The sequence below is a fragment of the Magnolia sinica genome, chromosome 17, assembly GCF_029962835.1.
Source record: "Magnolia sinica isolate HGM2019 chromosome 17, MsV1, whole genome shotgun sequence".
Lineage (NCBI taxonomy): Eukaryota > Viridiplantae > Streptophyta > Magnoliopsida > Magnoliales > Magnoliaceae > Magnolia > Magnolia sinica.
The window spans coordinates 43,167,984-43,191,358 of record NC_080589.1 but is presented as its reverse complement, the minus strand read 5'-3'; the positions used below and the strand labels follow the sequence as shown (position 1 = coordinate 43,191,358).

At 40.7% G+C, this 23,375-nt stretch overlaps 1 protein-coding gene across 2 annotated transcripts in view; it reads right to left on the bottom strand.

Annotated features, from left to right (window-relative positions):
• Nucleotides 1-23,375, bottom strand: part of LOC131231407 (ABC transporter A family member 1) — a 184,530-nt gene that overhangs the window by 159,824 nt on the left and 1,331 nt on the right. For both annotated transcript variants that reach the window (XM_058227578.1, XM_058227579.1), the window contains exon 4: nucleotides 9,410-9,492. In XM_058227578.1, coding sequence (XP_058083561.1) covers nucleotides 9,410-9,492 — 83 coding nt within the window. The remainder of the gene's footprint in view (nucleotides 1-9,409; nucleotides 9,493-23,375) is intronic.

Sequence of the window (23,375 nt, the reverse complement as noted above, 5' to 3'; positions counted from 1 at the left end):
TTCAAAGAAAAACATAAATTTCAAATCAAAATCAAGATCCAAGCTGATCTGGGAACATTTTCGATCCAAGCTCATTTTAGAGGGTTTTTTTTTTTTCAAAATTCCACTCCTAATGTATACAGAACTCTGTGGGTCGAAGCCAAAGCCACATACATCATTCACAAGTGTATCTCTAGTTTTCTACTTCTTTTACTTTTGAATGTATTGCCTATGTTTCCATACATGTCTTCTTACATTGTAAATTATATGAATTGACTTAGCATATACTGCATCAATTCAATAAGACAATGCATAGATTGGGACCCTATAGAAAGGAACCTATTATGTGCATTTGTTTTTTGTGATATTTTGATTTCAAAGAGTGCATTGATGTCTTTTTTTAACAATACCTGAAGTTTCATTAAAAAAATTCAACCAATTTCCCAATGTTTCCCCATGTTTCCCAATAACAGAGATACATTACGTGATACAACCGATATATCCCATACGATGACCGATATGCATCTGTATCCCAAGGGTGCGATACATTACACAATAACAATACGGAAAACACTAATCCTAGCCATGATCCACTTATCGTGGCCATTGATCTACAGTCCTCTCTTCGGCTACCTCCGACCATCAAGACCATCCACTCATCTCCTGCGGTCCTGTTGCACTATTTTTCATCCACTGATATCCTGTTGCTCTATTTTTCACTGTCAAAGCCATCAGTCACAGCCATTGATAACAGGAGATTCTGGGTATGGCTGTCATCCTCTGGTTCTCCAGCTAGATCCACCATCCAGTGCTGTCGATTTCGATCAAGGTTCCTTCAGATCATCCTCCAATGGTTGTTTTCATCAGATCCGGCCAATAGCAATCTTTCAACGAAAGGCATCCAGATAATCTAGCGGATCATATTGAGGGTACCCACCTTAATACAAGGCAATATTCCTCGCCAATATTGAACGAGGGCGCCAGAAGTTGTAAAGAAGAGGCCCAATGTCAGTCACCAAAATTGCAGTTCCACCAAGCACTCTAGCAAAAGACAGCATATTTTCACAGCAAGGTCATGAAAGATCCACAGAAAACCATCACTATAGAAGATTCCCTTGGCGAATAACGTCAGAGTTAAGGGCCAGTTTGGATTGTCCCCAAAATGTAGACAGGAGTTTGCATCCACTGCCAAAAGTGAGAACAAGATGTCATCCTATTGTCATTTTGGAGTGGTTTCTGTGAAGTGTGGATGGGAGCACTCTGCATATCCTGCCATCCACAATATGGGGAAAGCATCAAACTGCTCCGCTCCCCCAAAATGCAGATGGGGAATGTGAAAATGTTGTTTCCTGCATTCTTGTGTGCCTTCAAGATGACAAAAATTCCCGCAAACCTGCTCCAACTTGTCTTAAGAAGATCTCCCAAACTTCCATTTCATCTAGTTGGTGACAACTATAAGAGATGCCATAGACAGTCCTTCAGTTCCCCCCTGCCAACAAGTCCTAATTCAGGGTAAAAAAGGATCATGGTCATCCTTGTCATTGTCATTGTCACCATAGCCTTGTTCCAGCTATCTGAGTGGACCTTCTCATGATTCCTAGGCAAAAGTTTGACAACCACCTGACATCACGTCTGCCTAGGCTTAAGACCGGCCAGTGCATCTACCAGGAGTTGTCTATGAAAGAAGAATCATATATGGAGACAACTCCCTAATCTAACCAAAAGAAGAAATAATCTAACCAAAAGAAGAAATAAAAGTATCTCGAATCAGTCGACAAAGAGAAAACCCGATCAGAAGTGGAAGCAACCACACACAATAGATCATTATTGAAATTGGGAACCAATGTGTCTTAAAATGGGGATCTCGCTTCCAACGAGAAACCAATTGAAAACTAACACTTGTTTGTTTTTTTTTCCTTTTGTTTGCATGCCGCTGCAGGAGATGTCCCCACAGGTCTCGACTCTCAAATGAGGATAATGCATATTTCAGGATTTAATTCTACTACTTCTTGCATTTACACATCCAACATATGCACATTCTCTAGTGCATGGCTTTGCATGTACAAATGTATAAGGACAATGCACCATATGGCCAAGTAAACAAATATGCTAGTGAATACATGATATAAATCTATAGCAAAGTTTTCAATATTGGTTTCAGAAAATTATTAAATATTATATATATATATATATATATATATATATATATATATAAAACACCAGAATGGCAGAATCTATCTTTTTTTTGTTTTAAAACAAGTCAATGGTGTATCAGCCCATTCTTTGATAAGAATGTTGTCCATCAGTTTGACCTGCTAAAAGTAAACCAAATAGCCCATGATTGAACACCAATCATATTATTTTGTGAATTAGGTCCCACCACATTAAAATATAACAAAGAGAAGACCAAAAAGAAAAGTGGCAGTTTACCCCTTCCAATTTTTCTGAAATGGTTCGCTCTGCTACAATCAGGCTGATTTGGCCCCATGGTTTCACAACCAAGGGTCCTCAATAGAGTGGAACAGCGGAACGAGATTCACTTAGCTAACCCCAAGTAGTTGCGATCAATGTCTACAATATCAATATCAATGGATGTATCACACCCTCAGGATACGGAAACATATCGGTTATCGCATGGGAAATATCGGACGTATCGCGTAATGTTACTCTGCTTTTGGGAAACATTAGGAAATTGATCGAATTTTCCAATGAAAGTTCAGGGTAATTAAAAAAGACATCATTATACACTTTGAAATTAAAAGGTTACAAAAAATAAGTGCTCATAATAAGTTTCCTTTGTATGGGGTCTTAAACCATGGATTGTTTAACAGAGTGATGCAACTATATTGAAAATCAACTAATATAATTCATAAATCATAGAAGACGTATATGAAAACATAATCAATTAATTATTTTTAAAATTTGCACACATGGCGTACAAGCAATTCGAAATTAAATTGTCCATATTGTGTCTCGTAACCCAAAAATTAGGTTTATTTCCTCATCTGACAATGAAATTGGTGGACATTTCTTGGACAATTAAGAATGAAAAATATTCAATGGTCCTGTTACAATAAACAAGTGTCCATGAATCAAAGGTCAAGAACCGTGACTTAGCAACAGTGGTTCCACAATTTAATTGGTTTAATTTAAGTTAATATATGACACATAGACAATGTTTTAGTGCATGTGTATAAGTGTCGTACGTGCATAGTACACATGTAGAACTTTTGCATGCCTTTAAATAGAGAATAGGGATCCCAGCGACTCAGGTGGCCCCATTATGATGTTTAAGTGAAATTCACCTTGACCACTAGGCGTGTCACCTCATGTTAGGCTTAGGACTAACAAATCAGTCCCATCCTTGATTCGAGTGGCCCACATGATTAGAAAGAGTGTACAGGGCAATGTTCTCCCTTCAAACTATTTCCCTTGGTGTGGCCCACCTGAATCACAGATGGGCCTGATTTTTTGGGCCCATGCCTAAATTTTGTTGTGGCATCTAATGGTTAAAGTGGATTTCTTACAATCATCATAGTGGGCCCAGTAAAAATCAAGGGTGGACATCTCTCTACCAATCGTTTCATTTGGTGTGGCCACCTAAATCACAAGTCAGCCTGATTTTTTGGCCTAGAATTAACATGGGATTACATATATAATTATCAAAATGGATCTCACATACATAGTGGGCCCCATAAAAAATACGGGGTCAGTAAGATTTTTTTTTTATATTAGCTAAAATCAAGGACACCCACCCTTCATTTTTTCGAGGCTCACTATGATGCAGTATGTGAAATCCACTCCAACTATTAGACATGTAATCTCACTTCAAGTCCAGGGAAGGCTAACCTGTGATTCAAGTGGGCCACACCAAAGGAAATAGTTGGTAAAGAGACATCCACCCTTGATTTTTACAGGATCCACCATGATGATTATATAATATCCACCCCAACCATTAGATGCCACAGCAAAATTTAGAAATGGGGCCCAAAAATCAGGCCCATCTGTGATTCACATGGGCCACATTAAGGGTAATAGTTTGGAGGATGAGCATTGCATGTACACTGTTTCTAATCGTGTGATCCACCATTTTTAGGCCTTGGGCCTAACATGGGGTGACACACGTAGTGACTGGTTGGATTTCACACAAACATCACAGTGGAGCCCACCTGAGTCGCCAACCCCAACCCATTTGCTCGCCTAACAAAGGGTGAAGTGTGGTCAGGCTTGCGGCCTTTTTTAATTTTCAAAAAGACTGGTGTAGAGAGAGAGAGAGAGGAGGGGAGGAAAAGAGGAAGAAGAGCTGAGGTTTTTTTTTTTCTAATTTTTTTTATTTTTAGTTTCTCTGTCTTCGATCGCCAGTATTGTTGACACATCACGATATCAGAGCAAATGCCTAAACAAAAATATGTCATTGCTATGGTAGCTTGTAATATTATAAGAGGTATGTTAAGTGTCACGCCCCGAACTCGGAAACCGGGCTCACAGAATTCCCGATCGCCGAATCCGGCGCCGACAGCCTCCGTAGAACCCCATTCCCGAATCCCGGCACCCATTCACCAGGTTCCGATCCTGGGATACTACAAGGAGGATTTATAATCCTCAGTCTGATTCATAATGAGCATAACCAAAAGCATAAACCACGAACAATAACCACAAGAACACTGCCACAAAATCCACTATGATCAAAAACTTTTGGGTACAATGCGTCTGAAAGGGGAAATACAAAGATAATGCAAAAGATAGAAACTTCAAAGCTCGACTGCACGCTCCAACTCTGATAAGGCTACAACTGCGTCCTGGCGTCACCTGCACGCATCAATCGTGCATAAGCTTATAGGAAGCTTAGAGGGTGGTGTAAGTGTGTGCGCAATATAAGCGTGCTCAGAACGCAAGGTCAGAGTAATGCGGAATCATGGTGATGAGTACATGAATGCGATCAGCCGTACCAAGGCTATGCGGTGCAAAATATGAATGCAATCGGTCATAATACGACCATGCGATGCGAGATGCAACTCAAGCATGCCAATCATCATCATGTATCAGTACAGTTCTCATTATGGATAATCACCGGGGTTCAATACACTCCAAATGACACTGTCGCTCTCCTAGCCGCACAGTCCAAGTAAGCGTAAGAAACCTCACTATCCGCCTGGCCAATAGTCTGCCAATACCTATCCGGCACGTCGATAGCGGACCCATTCGCGAGCTGGTAAAACTCAGCCTAGTATTACCCCCTACCCTCGGGCGAGTAAGGCCACACTCCTTTCCAACCGACCACAACACAGTGGGAGACGCGGCCTCCTGGTATTCAGCCCTCGTGCGCTCATATATCCACTCGGTCTCGACGTTGGAGTCATCCTCTAGTACCATCAGGTTTAGGGATTTTCACCCAGGGACGTCTATGGCGCCTGTATGCTAAAACCAAATATTTCCGGTATCCAATCTTGCCATCCACGATGTGTCTGTGGAGGCTATGGCCCTGATGTCGCTAGGGCATACAGTAACTACAATCACACAAATGCAAGTGCATGAGTCACACTATCAGTCATGCAACAGTCCTGCGTGTACCACAGCATCATGTAGGGCAACTCCGCCTATCAGGGAGCCCATAAACCATCTACCCAAAGGCATATGCAATGATCAATCAATCCTTACATCAGGCATACATATGATGCGTATGATCATGAATCATGAATCTATACTAAGCATGTTATGTAGTGATGTGCTCTGATCAAAACGAATATGGGCCTAGACAGACTATATGCTACAGGTATGGGCCTATTAATGGGCCTTAAGGAGAGTGACAATGCGGACATTTAACCAACATTGTACTTGCAATGTGGACGTCAAACCAACATTGTTCCCAAGGCATGGCCCTCTACAATAATCAACACATGAACCATGGTAGAATCACGTTGTAATGGGCCTTATATAGATCTTGTTGGGCCTCGACCCAAGGGCCCAAATACATCAGATGGGCCTCAAACCATGGGCTCATATATCTCAAGTGGGCCTTAGTGGGCAGGCCACAAATACATCAAGCTGGGCCTAAACACACGATTCTTACATACATCACAATGGGCCTCATAATATGGGCCCTATACAAATCAAGGTGGGCATCAACAATGGGCCTTAAATTATCTCCAAAATAGTTGGACAGTTAGATGAAACACATGCATCATGATGGGGCCCACACTAATAGAGGGTGTGGATTACAATACATACATAGGTGGGTTCTAAGTAGGACTCACCATAATGTTTATTCTCCACCCAGCCTAGGGCCCAATATAATGTTTATTTTCCACCCAACTTAGGGCCCAACATAATGTTTATTTTCCACCCAACATAATGTTTATTTTTCCACCCAACTGTTCATAAAACCACGTGGACCAAGGTAGGGCCCACTGTAATATTTATTTGCTACCCAACCTTTTGATAAGATCACACGTGACCTGGGCCCACTGTAATATTTATTTGCCACACCACCCGTTCAAAGGGTCACGTGGACCTGGGGTAGGGCCCACTGGACTGGGGCCCACTGCAATGTTTACTTTCCACCCGAGTTGTTTATAAGGTCACACGGCCAGGGGAGCCCACGGTGATTTTTTTTTTTTTTTTTTTTTTGCATCCAACCTTTTTAAAAGGTCACGTGGACCTGGGAAAAATGGGCCCACCAAATGTGGTTCCCAAATCCAGCCCACTCATTATGTGGGTCCCACTTGGGTGAAGGTTCAGACCAAGTTTCAGCGGCATCCAAATTTCAGGTAGGCCCCACCAAGTATTTTTATATGTTTAGGCAGGTCTTCACACGATTTTGGATGGTGTGGCCCACCTGAGTTCCGTATATGGTTGATCTTTGGGATGGACGGCTGGTCCATGGGGACCGATCAAATGCACGGTGCTGATGGGCAAAACACATCAAGGTGGGGCCCATAGCTGGGGCCGTGAGCCCCAGCCCGTCCGTCCGTCCGTGGCCAGCGCAGGCGCTGCCTGCACCTGCTGTCAGTGGCAGCAGTGCTGTTGCTGTTTTTTTTTTTTGAAAATATCATTTTTCTATGGTTTTCCACAGGGGGGCCCACATCAGCAAGATCCACACCAGTCATTGGCCCCTGTGGCTCGATACAAATCTATCAAGACCAATATTGAATAGTTTTCTGATGTACAACAACATCGGGGTATATTTCAATGGTAGGAAACTTGTTCGCTATGCTATAGCCCACCATAAGTTCAGATTGAGATCATTTTTCGGCTCAACGCCTAAAATGATCTGAGGAAGAGGATGGACGGCTTGGATTTGACTTATACATCAAGGTGGGGCTTGCATGAGAGGCCCACCACTTCTTTCTCTCTGTTTTTTTAAAGTACACACCCATGCCAGTTACACCTCACTGTTTGCCAACATCCAGCGTCCAGGGACGCTGGACAACTTTCATAATCACATCATTGTGGTGGGTCCCACGTGGACGTGGCCCACCAATATATGTACATATACACATAATATATATCTTATATTATATATATATATATATATAAATACATATTATATTATATATATTATATAAAATATAACATATATATAAAAAGATGCATTGGGCCCATCCAAACAGTGGATGGTGTGAATCATCACCTGTAATAGAGTGGGCCACACCGTCTGATGTAAATGGACAGGGTAGATGTAACACATATTGGTGGGATCCACACCATCACAACGAAAGAGAGAAATATACGGTGAGATAGAGAAGAGGGACCCCGCCACTATGGGCCCTCCATTGATACAACACATACATCAAAATGGGTCCCACAACAAGTGGGCCCTAAAGATCAAGATTTCAACGGTGGATCACCCACCTTTAAGCCTCCTCCTTGCTCCCTTGGCCTCAAATGCTCCTTGCCTTTGCCTTGGACGGTGGATGATGGGAGATTAATGGTGTGGATGAGAGATGAGAGAGTGTAGATGGAAGATGAGAAGGTGGACCACACTTGGGAGGGAGAGGGAAGCTTGGATGTGTGAGGCTTGAGTTGCTTGGGAGATTTGAGAAATAAGAGAGAGAGAGAGAGAGAGAGAGAGAGAGAGATGATATGGATGGGTGAGGTGTGATGGGTGATGGGTTGGGTTGAAAATTTGTAAAAGGGGTATGGTTGTTGTTGAAAATGGGAAAAGGAGGAATGGTGAGGTGAAAAGAGGGTGGACTTTTGAAAAATGAGGGAATGGGTTGTAGTACTTGAGGTATGGGATGCATTTATGATTGATTGATGGGACTAATTGTAGAGATTCCCTCGAAATCTACAACGCGCAGTGTTTCTTCGGAATAAATGCAGATCGACATCTTCTTGCCTGGGTATCGGTTCGGTGCGCAAGTCACGGCGTTGGAACCGCAGCGACGACGCGGTCACTATGATACAAGTTTCGGATCGAGCCGACCTTGGTGTGTGGGACCTGGCTTAGGATCGCGCGCAAACGTCGGATACGATGCGAAGGTTGCCGAAATTTGACCGGAAGGACCGCAAAAGCTAACGGAACGGTACGGACTAGGACACGGGTCTTATATTAAGTACCGTTCGGGGAGTCAATAAGTTAATTCATGTGGATGTCTATTATCCCAATATATCACAATGAATCGCTAGTATGGGCGATACAGCGCGATAATATCGCCGACATCCTAAAAAACCTTAACTTAGGTGGGGTTTCGTATCAGGCACGTGCAATACTGATAATATCGGCCGATATTATCAATACTACATTCACTAGTACAACAATAGTGATGACAATGGTGATGGTGGTTCATTCTACTTCAATTTGATGAATCCTACTCAAATCTTATGTTTTGATTCACAAATAGGCTAGATATAGTCTATAATGAATCTCTAGCTTCTTCCATTGTTGAACTAAGAAAGAAGTGAAAGAACTATAGGAAGTTGGAAAATATTTTGAAATACGGCATTTCGTGGTCGTATTGGCCCATACAAGTCCCGAATCGGTGCCAATACGGCATGTATTGGCCAATATGGCCTATTTTGTTTAAACAGACCGGTTTATCCCATATAGCATAACAAACGTGGCTGATATGGTTATGATCCGGCCAATAGATTTCAAAACCATGATATAGAGACTTCAAAAATTTTTTAAAAAAACATGATATGGAGATCATTCCGGTAATGTTAATAATCTTACTCGTCTACCTACCTGTGGACACAAGATCATGCCAATCAAAAGATACATGTAGGGTGCTCAACCTAATGATGGCTACCGTCCTTCATGATAATTTAGGTAAATATCGAGCAATGACTAGTTTATCAAGAATTTTTTTATTTTTATTTTTTTAAAGGTGAATGACTTCAACCCCATCAATAATAAGAACTTTTAGTTGACTTGGAGTGGCACCATGACAGTTGCAAGAAAAGGGTTGCTAAAAAGACTAAAGCTTACTTGGTTTGATCAGTAACACCATAAAGGTCTGAACGTATGTATGTTTCTAGCTCTAGCTCATCTTTGTAAATTTTCCCCACCACCTGTGAACAAGGAAACAAAATGCAGTTTGCTCACTAAAAAGTGATAAGCAGCATCAGTGAAAACAGAAGGAAAGTAGGACTAATGAATTGAATTGTGTGACAGTTTGTTCTGTTGTGAACAGGCCATTCTATATCAATGTTGCTTGACCTAGAGGTTGTATAACAAACACACAAGAGACCATCACCTAGAGACCATATTTCTCACTTTCCATGGAGGTCACGACAAGCCTATAAGGGTTCTTGAACCTAGCATATTCTTTTTGGTCAAAATTCAATATTGTTACTTTCTACCCTCTCTTCATTTTGTATAAATATGTGGACCATGTAGCGGGCATATTATTGGTTCATACTTCATGGTTAACAACAATCATACTTATATCACAAATTAATTTACTTTCATAACTTTGAGGTTTGCTAATCCCACACTCGTGTACAATGTGTACCATCTACATACCACCACATGTGCCAGCATGTCAGACAAATACAATCTGCAAACCGTCCAGCTAGTGGAACCAATCTGAAGGTGCCATCACCCCAAAATTAGGCTGGTCCGCTCATCAGGTGGGCCATGATGTTAAAACAAGTGGACAGCTTAGAAAACTTCACTAAATTTCCTTCAGTAGTGCATTTACTTCGCAAACCATGGACCAACCTGATTCTTGAACCAAGGCATCTGCATAGATGAACCCCTCCGATGTATGGGTTGGATCTCATAGCTACATGTCATGCTAGAAAATTTGTGACATGTAAAATGAGCTACCTTCTAAACACGTGGGTGTAGCAAAGCCCAAAACTTTCTACATTGCTATACCACTATTAACTTACCTTACAATTAACACCATTTTGTTTAGCAAAAAAGAAAAATTTAGAAAATGGTAGAGATTGTACAACATAAAGATCCCCCCTATCCAATAGAGAGGCAACTTCGGTTCAATTGAACCTGATAGACCCAGCCGAGTTTGGGTCAGGTTGTCAAGGTCCTTGGGTTGGGTTAGGTTGGAAAATGCCAACCCAATGTGAAATAAAGTTGGGATTAGGTTGATCAAATTCAGGTCAGATTCGGTCAGGTTGGGAATTGCATGCATTTGAGTCGGGTTGGCTTGGGTTGGATTGGGCTGGGTCAGCTTGGGTCAATTATATAGGAATTCTGGTGGGGTTCGGTTGGACACATTGCATTGGAATTCAGGTTGGGTCTGGTTGCAGGCTGGGTCCTCTTGAGGTCAGGTCAGGTCAGGCTCAGGTTGACCCTCAACCCAACCCGACCTGACCAAGTTGCACCCCTACTATCTACACCACTTTTAGCCAATGAATCATTAGCATCAAAGGTAATTATAAAATCATAGGTTCATACACCTTAATGAGACTTTGTTGTGGCATTAGAGTTTGTAGTGCAACTAGATCAAGAAAGAAATTAATTGCAATGAAATTCAATGTACCAAATTGAAAGTTCAAATCACAAACAAGTGTGGGAAGTTCCCATGACAAGTAGAGAAAAGAAGCAATAATTGTGAGCAAGCTCAACAACCCTCTAGTCTTGCACTAGAAATCACGACTCCACCCAACAATGCCACCACAGAGAAACACAAAATTTCTGCTCAAAGAAAAATACAAGATCCCATGACAAGTAGAGAAACGAAGCAATAACTGTGAGCTAGCTCAACAACCCTCTAGTCTTGCACTAGAAATCACAACTCCACCCAACAATGCCACCACAGAGAAACACAAAATTTCTTCTCGAAGAAGAATATCAATCATCTATCTCATTATGCTTGGTCTCTACCTTCTTTATATGGGGGGCTTACAAGGTTTCCTTTCTTGACAAATCTCTGGCATAATCTAGAGGATCTAAAAATAAGAATTCCTTGCAAAGATCTCTAAAATGAGAAACCTATAAAACAGGGAAATCTAATAACATATGATTCCTAAAATCATCATCCAAGCCTTGTCACAATTAATTGGGGTTGGCTACATGAATCGTGTTAACCATTTCACTCTATCAAGGGCCATACCTTCAATTAGACCATAGGTCATCATCAAGTCTTCTGTTAGCCTTTTGGGCCTTTCCCTTGCCCTTTTAGAGCCTTCAACTTGTACCAACTCACTTCTAACTGGCACGGTTCTTAGTCTCTGTTGCACATGACCAAACCATCTAAGTCTACTTTCTCTTATCTTATTATATATGCGTTCTACTCCTAAGTTTCCTCGAATGCATTCACTGCTAATTATATCCTTGCTCGTCTTACCACTCATCCATCTCAACAACCTCATTTCAACTACACTCATCCTATGAACATGTTGTTCCTTAACTGCCCAACATTTTGTCCCATAAAGTATGGTTAGTCTTATGCTATCCTATAAAATTTCCCTTTCAGTTTGAGTGATACACAGCGATCACATAAAACTCCAAAGGTACATCTCTATTTCTTCCACTCAGCTTGAATTCTATATGGGCAACATTTGTCTTAATATCTCCACTCTCGTGAATTATTGACCCAAGATATCGAAAGTGGTCATTTTGGCTACTTCTTGGTCAGCAATCTGAACTAATTCCTTGTTTTCACTCCTACTATTATTAAAATTGCACTCCATATACTCTATTTTATTTGGACTAATTTTAACCACTTCAGATTCTAAAGCACCCATCCATAAATCAAGCTTTGTGTTTACACCCTCCCTCATCTTGTCAATCAAAACTACGTCACTTGCAAACAACATAAACCATGGGATCTCTTCTTGCAAATGCCTCGTTAACTTGTCCATAACCAATGCAAAAAGGTATGGACCCATGCCGACCCTTGGTGCAAGCCTATAGTAATTGGGAACTCAATTGCCTCTCCACTAGTGGTCCTCACATTTATTAACACTCCCTAATACACATACTTAATCATGTTCGTATATCGTCTTGAAACTCCTTTCTATCCCAACACCCACTACATGAACCCTTTAGCGTATGGAAACGATCTAAGTGCCCAACACATCTTCAATGACTTCCTCGGATTGGCTTGGTACTTCGAGTATCTAGATAGCTCGTTCTTCAATGCTTGTCTTTATGATGTCCATTAGAAACTATAAGGTCTTCCACATTGAAAATAGGGTTGATCTTCATTTCTAATGGAAGCTCGATCAGATATGCATTATCACTTTGCTTCTTCAGAACACAAGCAGGACCCACTTTTCTAGAGTGGAGCTTGGTATAGATTCCTGCTGGAAACCGCCCAGGCTTAGATCAAGGTCTAATGTCAGGCATACTCTTAAAAGGACAGTCTTGCATTGAGGTTCACAAAACTATTATAGATAAATTCAACTTGAGACAACATGAGGTTCCATGAACTTATGTGATCACCAACCAAGCATCAAAGAAGATTTACACGACTGCACCCTTCAGATACGGATACATATTGGTTATCACATGGGACATTTTGATTGTATCACGTAATGTATCAATATTGTTGGGAAACATTGGGAAATTGGTGGAATTTTTCAATGAAACTTTAGGGATTGTTAAAAAAGACATCAATACACAATTAGAAATCAAAACATCACAAAAAACAAGTGCACATAATAAGTTTCCCTTCCATGTGATCCTAACATATGGGTTGTCTGACTGAACTTATGCAAGTATATTAAAGTCAACTCATATAATTTATAAATGTAAGAAGACATTATGAAAACACAAGCAATACATAAGCAAAATTAGAAGAAAAAAACTAGAAATATACCTATCAATAATATGTAGTTGCAACTCAAACCCACATAAAGCTGCGCGGTGGCTCAAAATCATCATCTCCATCTCGATGGGGCTGGACATAGTATTGTTACTATACAAACCAACAATACTATGCCCAGGTCATGGGAGAATGACACCGGTGAAGATACTCTACAACATAACACCCGCAAACATCCTCTCCAATTGGAGAAATTTCAAATTTTCTCTAATTTTTCGTAAATCGGGCCATCTTCTCCCAAATCCGAAAATTAGAATGTATGTAATGATGATTTCATCAAGCACTCCTAAATACTCTGAAATAGGGGCCAATTGGCCGCTGATCAAAGTGGAATTTTAAAAATTATTTTTAAATTATTTTTTTCTTATTTTTAATTAAAAAAATATTTTTTTCCAAACAATCCCCAACTTGCCAAGAATCACTAAATCAGGTTACATACATGTGTTCATTTTATGTTTGGACGCTACGATTGCAACCGATTTGGGAAGTTTTGAGAAAATTTTGAATTTTTTCCAATTTTCTCAAATTGGCCCATCTTCTCCCAAATCCCAAAATTCGACTGTAGGTGATGATGATCTCATCAAACACTCCTGAATACTCTGAAATAGGGACCAATTAACCGTTGATCGAAGTGAAATCTTGTTAAAAAAAAAAAAAATTACATTTTTAATTAAAAAATATTTTTTTTCAAAAAATCTCCAAATTACCAAAAATCACTACACCAAGTTACGTACATGTTTACTTTTTGTGTTTGAACATAGATTGCAACCGACTTGAGAGAAATTGAAATTTTTTCGATTTTTCCCAATTTTCCCCAACTCGGCCCATCTCCCCCAAATATCAAAATTGAAGCTCCAAATCTATGATTTTTCATACAAAACATGAATCATAGATTTCTAACCATTTGACACCAATCTAACATGACTCACGGTAAAATTTTAAAAAAAAATTAAAAAAAAAAATAAAGGATCAAAATCAAAATGCTCACCAGATAAAAAACAAACCCAAATCAGCTTGGATCTTGATTGGAGTTGTACATGAGTCAAGCTCGGCACGGCTCGGCTCGGCTCAGCCAGTAGCTAACCCCAGCTCGAACTTGACTCGGCTCGACCCTCAAGCCTAACTGGCCAACTCGGTACGGTCAGCAACTCGAGCCTCTACGACATTTTCTCAAACACAAAGTGCATCTTCAATTTCTCACAGAATGCAAAACAGTAACAACACTTTACAGGTATTTCATCAAACACTCGGCGAGCAACATCAAAATCAATATATGAGGAGAATGTATGCACCCAAAACATAGTGATTTGTTTCGTATCCATTCCTTCATCGCCACCAGCCGATCTCGCAGAGAATGTATGCACCCGAAACAACACTTTGTTGAGTCATTTCATCAAACACTTGGCAAACAGCATCAATATCAAAATAACTGAGTCACCAAGAAGATTTGATCCGAGTCGATTCGAGTTGAGGTTCGATCCTAGTCAAGTCGAGCTCACGCAAGCTCGAACTCGGCTCGAAATTTTTTCGAGCTCCAAAAACCAACTCAACTTGGTCTGAATCCAATTTCGAGCCGAGGCAAGTCGAGCTTTTCCGAGTTGAGTCGAGCGAGCTGACCGAGATAACTCGACTCGTGTACAACTCTAATCTTGATTCCAACTCAAAATTGGTGTTTTTTCTTTGAAGGGATTCATAATTATGGGTCAAAGTCCACGATAGATGAAGTGGAGAGAAATGAGGGAAAAAAGAGTTTTGATGGATTTTTTTTTTCGATTCTTTAACCCTTGGACCTAGGCTTCCTACGTGTTCATGCGATATCTGTCGATATCGACAAATATCGTTGATAAGAAGAATTTTTTGTAAAGGACTAGTCCTGATATCTGGCGACATCTACAACACCATGCTATATATTGCAATATATCCTGAGATGTGAAAAATTTTAGGCACTACTTATGCGTTTTGTATCGCACAAGTGAGATAGACGATATACCATGAGATATATCAGCTGATATTGTCGATATTGGAAACATTGACTGCAATTGACAACTTTCATCTGTCCATCTACCTGCATATGATGGGCACCTGAGAATCTTAGTGTAGTGCCCATCTTAGACAATAAAATTAGCCAGAAGTAACTCAACTTAAAATCGTGGTTAACACGATTGTCTTGGAAATGTCATAAAGACAAATGAAGAAAACATTAGAAATGTTTAAAGCACCTAATGTCTTCTTACAATGGATGAAATGGGTCATCTTAGCAACCACACATATAAAGAGTCATAGCCACATTGAGTTTTAGGCAATTCCAAGACAAATTCCAATGTTGATGTCTTCTCATGGAGCATTTGGCACTAACGGTGGAGTATAAGGACTAGGGTTTTACTTGTTACATCACCTACCTGATATGCTCGACACTACCGAACAACAATCTAGCATCTTTCTTCAAACCCGACCAGCACAAATGGTCCTCAACCAATTTTGTCAGTTTGTCAATTCCCAAAGAGACCACCAAGGCTACATGAATAAAGCTCTCGTATCAAAACTTGTCACAAAGATCCTTTAGAGAGACCACCAATGCTACATGAATAAAGCTCTCGTATCAAAACTTGTCACAATTTTGTCGGTTAGTCAATTCCCAGAGAGACCACCAAGGCTATCAAAACTTGTCACAAAGATCCTTTAGAGAGATAATTACATATCATGCAATAAAGTAATCATATGCATACCATATTGTAGGTATATGATGCTTAAACCTATAGGAAGTGCTAAAAAAACTTCCCAAAAATCATCATCAATTGCATAGTCTCTCTTAAGTTCATTAAACCCACCAACAAGGACTAATAGGATAGACAAGAGATATGATTTTCAACTAAAAGCATCTACTACCTTATTTTCTATGCCAGCCTAAAACTTCAAACGAAATGTAAACTCCAAAACATATGCGCTCAACTTAGCATGCTAAGTGCTCAATTTCTTTTGAAAGTTCAAGTAACACAACGCCTCATGATCAGAAAATAGCAAAAACTTCTGATGAATGAGGTAATAATGACAACATTTCAAGTCCTATGCAATAGCATAGATCTCCATGTCGTACGTAAAATAGTTTTTTCGCACATCATCGAGTTTTTTATTTTAAAAGGCAACAAGATGTCCTTCTGACTAAGGACACCTCCAATGCCTACATGGGATGCGTCCCAGGCAACCTCGAGTACTTTCTTAAAATCAGGAAGCCTAAGAACTGGAACTTCTATCACCTTCCACTTGATTTCTTAAAATGTGTTTGTTGTCACTTTGGTTCACTAGAAGGGACCAACCTAATTCATTAATGGGCGCCATAATAGAGCTTCTTAATGAACCTCATGTAGAATGTGGCCAAGCCATGGAAGATTCGAACTTCATGAATATTCATTGGCAGAGGCCAATCAACTATGTTTGAATCTTCTCTGGATCAAGCTTCACCTAATCTAATGTAAGTGTGCATTCTAAGATCTAACAATGTTAAGGAATATACAGCAAACTATTTTCATTTATATCTTTTATTCCATGGCATTATTCATCAAAGATCATGTGCAGATATACCACAACAAAATGGAGTTGTAGAATGTAAAAATCGTCACCTACTTGAGGTTGCTAGGGCATTGTTGTTAAATATGAAGGTTCTGAAGGGTTTTTGAAGTGATGTGGTTTTGACCACATGTTATCTCATCAATTGGACGCATTCATTGGTTTTAGACGGTAAAACGCCTCTTTCTATCCTATTATCCCCAACATCAGCCATTTTCAATTCCTCCTAGAGTTTTTGGGTATATATTCTTTATAGATTAATTTGACCATGTTTCTGATGAATCTGAACCCAAAACTGTAAAGTGTGTTTTTTTTAATACTCTTGTACTCACAAGGTTACGAGTGTTATAATCCAATCACTCATATACGGTATGTACCAACTAATGTCAAATTCTTTAAAAGTACTCCATAGTTTTCTAAGGGAGGCCGATCATTGCAAGTTGATGAAGGTTCCATCACTCTTCCTAGGGTGCCAAACATAACTTCATCCACCAAGCAAGCTCCTATGCAACATTCGACTCAACCGCCGCAAGTCTACTCTAAATGTTCTAAGAAAGGTGACGAAGTGCATACCACCGTGTCCTCTATCAATCCCACCGCCCCATTTGAAGATCACTCTTGGGTCTTCACTAGTACAATCAAATGAAGATGATCTGCCCATTGTTGACCGTAAGGGTACATGCTCTTGTACTCAGTATCCTATCTCTAATTTTGTTTCCTATGATGGCTTGTCCCCTTCTTTTCGGCAATTTGTTTTGTCTTTATCCTCTATGTCTGTTCCTCGCTCTTTCCATAAGGCTCTTAACAATGATGGGTGGAGGCAAGCTATGGAAGAAGAGATAGCTACACTTCATCAAAATCAAACTCGGACTTTAGTTGCGTTACCTACAGGAAAACGTGCAGTAGGGTGCGGATGGATATATACTATTAAGTACAATCCTGATGGCTTGGTGGATCATTTAAAGCTTTGTTGGTTGCGAAAGGATTGACTCTAGGTGTTGACAACTCTGAGACCTTCTCTCTAGTGGCCAAGCTTCATTTCGTTCGTGTAGTGATCTTTCTTGCTGCAAATCTAGACTCGCCTCCATACCAACTACCAACTTGATGTGAAGAACACCTTTCTTCACGGGGATTTGCTTGAAGATGTGTGCATAGAGCAACCTCTTGGCTTTGTTGCTTAGAGGGAGTCAGATAAAGTCTACCATCTAAAAAAATCCATTTATGGATTAAAATAGTCTCCTCATGAGTGGTTCTACAAATTAATAACATGGTGCTTCAGTTCAGGATGAAATATAGTTAGGTAGATCATTCAGTTTGTGTTCGACAAAGGAAGGCTAGTACTAATTGCATAAGTGGATTGATATCATTGTCACGGGCAGTGATAGTTCAAGTATATCTGAATTGAAGAAGTCTTAAAACAACACTTCTGTACAAAGGATTTAGGTTGCCTTCAAACTTTCTGAGTATTAAGGTGGCAAGGTTAAAGGTTGGAATTAACCTGTCACAACGGAATTATGTGATAGATTTATTATAAGGGGTAGGTCTGCTTAGGGTTAAGCCAGTTTAACTCCCATAAACACTAATTCAAAACTGAGTATAGATGAAGGGGCATTGTTTAATGACATAGGGAGTTGTCACAGCTAGTGGGAAATTTGATCTATTTAAAGATTACACGACTAGACATCGCTTATGCAGTCAATGTAGTTAGTTGGTTTATGCATGCTCCTCATACGTCTCATATGGAGCCTGTGTTTCGCATCCTCAGAGATTTAAAAGGAGCTCATGGCCATGGAATTCTCAGCAAGCAAAATGTACACCTTAAAGTAGAAGGTTTTTCTTATGCAGACTAGACTAGCTCTCCTTCTGATAGGCAGTCTACCACAGGTTATTGTACATTTGTAAGGGAAAACTTATTTACATGGAAAAGCAAGAAGCAATAGGTTATCACTCGGTCCAACACAGAAGCTAAGTACAGGGCTATGGCCCATGCAACATGCGAACGTATTTGGCTGAAGGCAATAATGTGCGAGCTTAGGTTCATGGTGGATGTTCCTATGAGATTATACTGTGATAATCAAGCAGCATCTCACATCACCAACAATCCAATTTATCACGAAGGAACCAAGCGCATTGAAGTTAATTGTCACTTTGTTAAGAAGAAGGTTGCTAACATGGAAATATGCACTCCATTTGTCGAGTCCCAAGATCAAGTAGCAGACATGTTCGTAAAGGCTTTAAGTCGAGCTCATTCGGACAAATTTTTGTCAAGCTAGGCATTCATGATATATATGCTCTAGCTTAAGGAGTGTTGATGCATTATATGGCCACACATGTGGACCATCTCGGTCACACAAGTTGTCCCCCCCACCCCCCCACAAAAAATAAAAAAATAAAAAAATAAAATAAAAAATCACTCATGTGGGTCTATGTAGTTGTTAGTTATGCGTTTGGGTTAAGAGTCCTTACGCCCATAAGATTTTAGTTCATTTTATCTTTTAGTAAGAGGGGTATAAGGTGTAATTTCCTTAGATTTTTTTTTTAGAGATAACTATTTTATTAAGAAGCTCACAAGGAACAAGCAAGGAATAAAAGGGACAAGCCAAAACTTAACGAAGAAAATCAGTCGAGGCTGCCTTTACATGCAGAGCCCACCTAGAGATCTTTCACTTTTCTTATGACCTCTTCAGGTTCTAGCCAAATATTCCTAGAACACCACCCACTCCTAGCCCCCCATATAGCCCAAAAAATAGCCATAATAAGCAATCTCCAAGAAGGTTTCCCCAACCGCCCCATGCCTCCATCATGCCAAACCCAAAGAAGGTCCTCGACTGTCGACAGGATCACCTAATCTGTTTGAAACAGAGAGAAGAAATGGTTCCACACCGTACCGACAAAGGGGCAATGAATGAATAGATGGTCAATAGACTCCTCATTGCCCATGCACAACAAACATATGTTGCGGAGACACATGTTGGGGAGAATCACAAGAATTCTTTTACGGCACACCAACCACACAAAGGCTACAACTCAGGGGGGAGCCTCATAAAACCAGTGCTGAAACGGATGATTGATGCGGCGACATCTCAGCTCTAAAATCACCTCAAAGAGTGACTTGACAGAAAACTTCCTAGAAGGGTGTCTTGCCCAACTAATTGAATCATTCTCTTTATCAACAAACTTAGCGTTTCTCAGGATGTCGAGAAGACCAACTAATTCCCCAATCTCATCCTCCGATAAATTCTTGCAGCAAGGGGGAGCCCACACCACCGAATCTCCAATAAGAGAAACAATCTGCCACAGAGACGAAACAATCCGGAAAAAGACGAACCAATCTCAGAAAAAGAACTTGGAAAGCAACTTCCCCGCACCATGCATCTACCCAAAACAGATACGACGACCATTCCCCGTGGTAAAAGAGATTCCCCTATGCACAAGATGTTCGTTCGCCACGACCGCTTTCCAAATAGCCGAGGCCCTATACAAAGAAGATAATCTGACAAACCATCCATTTTCCTATGTACCGTATTTAGATGTGTTCGCTTACATTCACATTCTCCCCTCTTCCACCCCAAATCTCCATATCCATTTACCGAGCAAAGCCACATTCATGTCCCCCAAGGGTTCAATGCGCACCCCTCCCTCCCTCCTTAATCGGCCTACAGACCTCGTCCCACTTGAGGAGATGATACGTGTTCCCCTCGCTTGCGCCTCTCCAAAGAAAGTCACACCTCAGTCTCTCAAGTCTCTATAAAACTTATTTCGACCATTTAAAGAGGGACATAAAGTAAATAGGCATATTAGCGAATGCCCACTTAATGAGAGTTAGGCAACCTCCCACTGAGAGATATCGACATTTCCAATAAGAGAGCTTCCTTTTGATCCTCTCAACCACCCTGTCCCAAAGGTGAGTGGTTGGCTTCTCAATGCATAGAGGCAGCAATGTCGTACACCATCATCGGCTTCAGCTCAACTGCCATGGGAGCTCTTTCCAGCTGCCTCCTCCCGAGCTTTCCACAAACCACACCATCTCAAGGGAGGAGAACTTTGCGGCTCTTTCTAAACCCACATCGGGATTCTTCTGTCCCTGATCATCACCGACATTGAAGAAGAAGTCTCCAATCCTTCTTTCACTAGACTCAAGCCCTAATCACACCCAGTTCTTCCCCATTCTTGGTCACAGTATCAATCGCAACAACATGCCCCAGATAGGAGTCGATCACCGAGAAGAACTCTGGTAACCAAAACTCCAATGGGACCCCCCAAATCAAATACCAAGCTTCATTTGTGTCGAACATTGAGAACTCTTCCCATCTCCATATTCGTGCTATGGGACCTTCCTTATGAATAGCTTCTTCGGCCATGAAGATGAGATCCACATTCACCTCGGGAATAAGGAAAATCCAAAACTCGTTCATTTAAATGGGTTTAATCGAGTATTGTTCCGATGACAACCTGCAGCACTCCTCTAACCAAAACATCACTTGAGAAATCATAGTTCCTTAACGGAAACCACAATTGATCGTTGTAGCCATTCCCATGATTTGGAGACAGCTATTTCAATCACCCTATCTTCTCTCCTCCCAAATACTCTATTGAAACCAAATTTGTTGCAACCGCTATCGATTTGGTATGGGGCTTCTTGGCCCCATTTGTCAAGCCCCCCATGTGATCCCTCTAGGTTACAACATCACGATACAAAGAGCATCCCCCACAATATCCACTAGAAGGATCTCCAAATGCAAAAAGTTCCCTACCTACCCCCGTTGCTAAAGCAACCATAGGTTGCTTGCCCCTCTCACCCTCCACCACCTTCAACTCTCCAGACTTGTTTTGTTAGTTCCGGGCCAAACTAGGCCCTCTGCGCCTTGAGCTTCCTAACCTTGAAGCTTTCTCTGTGGAGCATTTACTGCTTGGACTAGCTCATCTTCATAGCTCGTGTATCTCTCTCTCAAGATGACGACTTCCATGATTGCACCTGCTCTTCCGAAAACCCTAGAGAAATTTATGGGGAGCCAACCTTCTGGAAAACCTTCAACATACATCATAGGGCATACAAAGAAATCGGATTGCCTCCCAACATTCCTCTTCTCCCCTCCCTGCTTCCTCTTTTGAACAATTTCCTAATCCCCTTCCTCTTCATCCTCCAATCTTTCTATGATAGAAGCAAAGCCCGACTCCCTTCCAAACTTACTTTTGGCTTTCTCCAAGTTCCCCTTGTTGTTCCCATGGGTGATCACTTGCATCGAAGCATCCACATCCTCGAACAAGCCAAGATGCCCATTCTTCCATCATCACATCCACATAAGTTTTACATAACTCCTTTAAAAAAATATGTTCAAACCAATACAATAAAAGAGTTATGATAAACCAAAGAATTTCTAATTTCCATAAGCTTTAACACCAAATGACAAACCTTGTAATTAGTGATGACCCTAATTTATAATAAAAGAGAGGTGGCGCATGTGGAGCTTTATGCTCTCTCCACTCCTCTTCTTCTTCCTCTCTTCTTTCATCACAAACTACAAACTCCATTACCAAACATGACAAATCCTAGAAAAACCACACTAGGACTCATAAAGGTGCACTTCTTTAAATTAATGAAGAGCATTTTTTCTGGATAACTCTCATTACATGTTGAAGATGTATAATATAGTCATCATGCGAATGGTTATAGACAAGAATATCAATTTTTTTTACAAAAAAACGGTGTCCCCGCCTCCTTTTTGAGGCGAGACTATTCCCTGCGGATGCACACAATCACCTGCAACCACGTGCATCAGGTAATGCTGAGGAGGGGAATCAAACCCACGCCTGTAAGGAGCAAACTCATGGTGTTGGCTGCTTGCCCAAACCCTATCGGGTTTAGACAAGAATATCATCAAAATAGACAAGTACAAACTTACCCATGAAAGGCTGAAGGATTTGTGTCATCACACGTATAAAGGTGCGTGGTGCATTGGGTAACCCTAAAGGCATGACTAACCACTCATACAGCCCGTCCTTTACTGTGACTATTGAAGTTCTGAAGGACACTTTGGTCTTGCCTCAGCAATGATTGGAAGACAATGTCAAAGGAGAGTAGGACAAAGATGACACCGCAGTTACGACAAGCCGATCTACAATAGCAAATGACGCCACAATCGACATTCCAGCCCTTCAAGTTTGCAAATCCATTCTAGCAAAAGAAGTGAAAGTTGGCACTCAAGATGTGAAGGACCGCCAAGCAACGAAAGGACTGGTGCAATATACCCATCATATGAACAAGATCATAATGCAGTGGGGAGGCCTTCACCAACAATTACTACCCAAGTAAAAGAAGACACGTTACAAGCCGAGTACTTACGATAAAGTGCTATTTAACTCTAGGAAAAGTTTTTTTTTCCCTTAAGTCAGGGAATGATGCATCCAGTCCACAAAAGTTGGCCAATCAAAGACCAGTACAATCCAAAGGTCATGATCAAGGAGCATCCTGACCATCCGACCGTCTAGATTGAAGATTTGAACCACTCTAAGAGCTTAATTAATCCAATGAAAGATCAACAGTCCCTATGTGCATTATGGATCATACTAACAATTATTTAACCATTTGTTAGA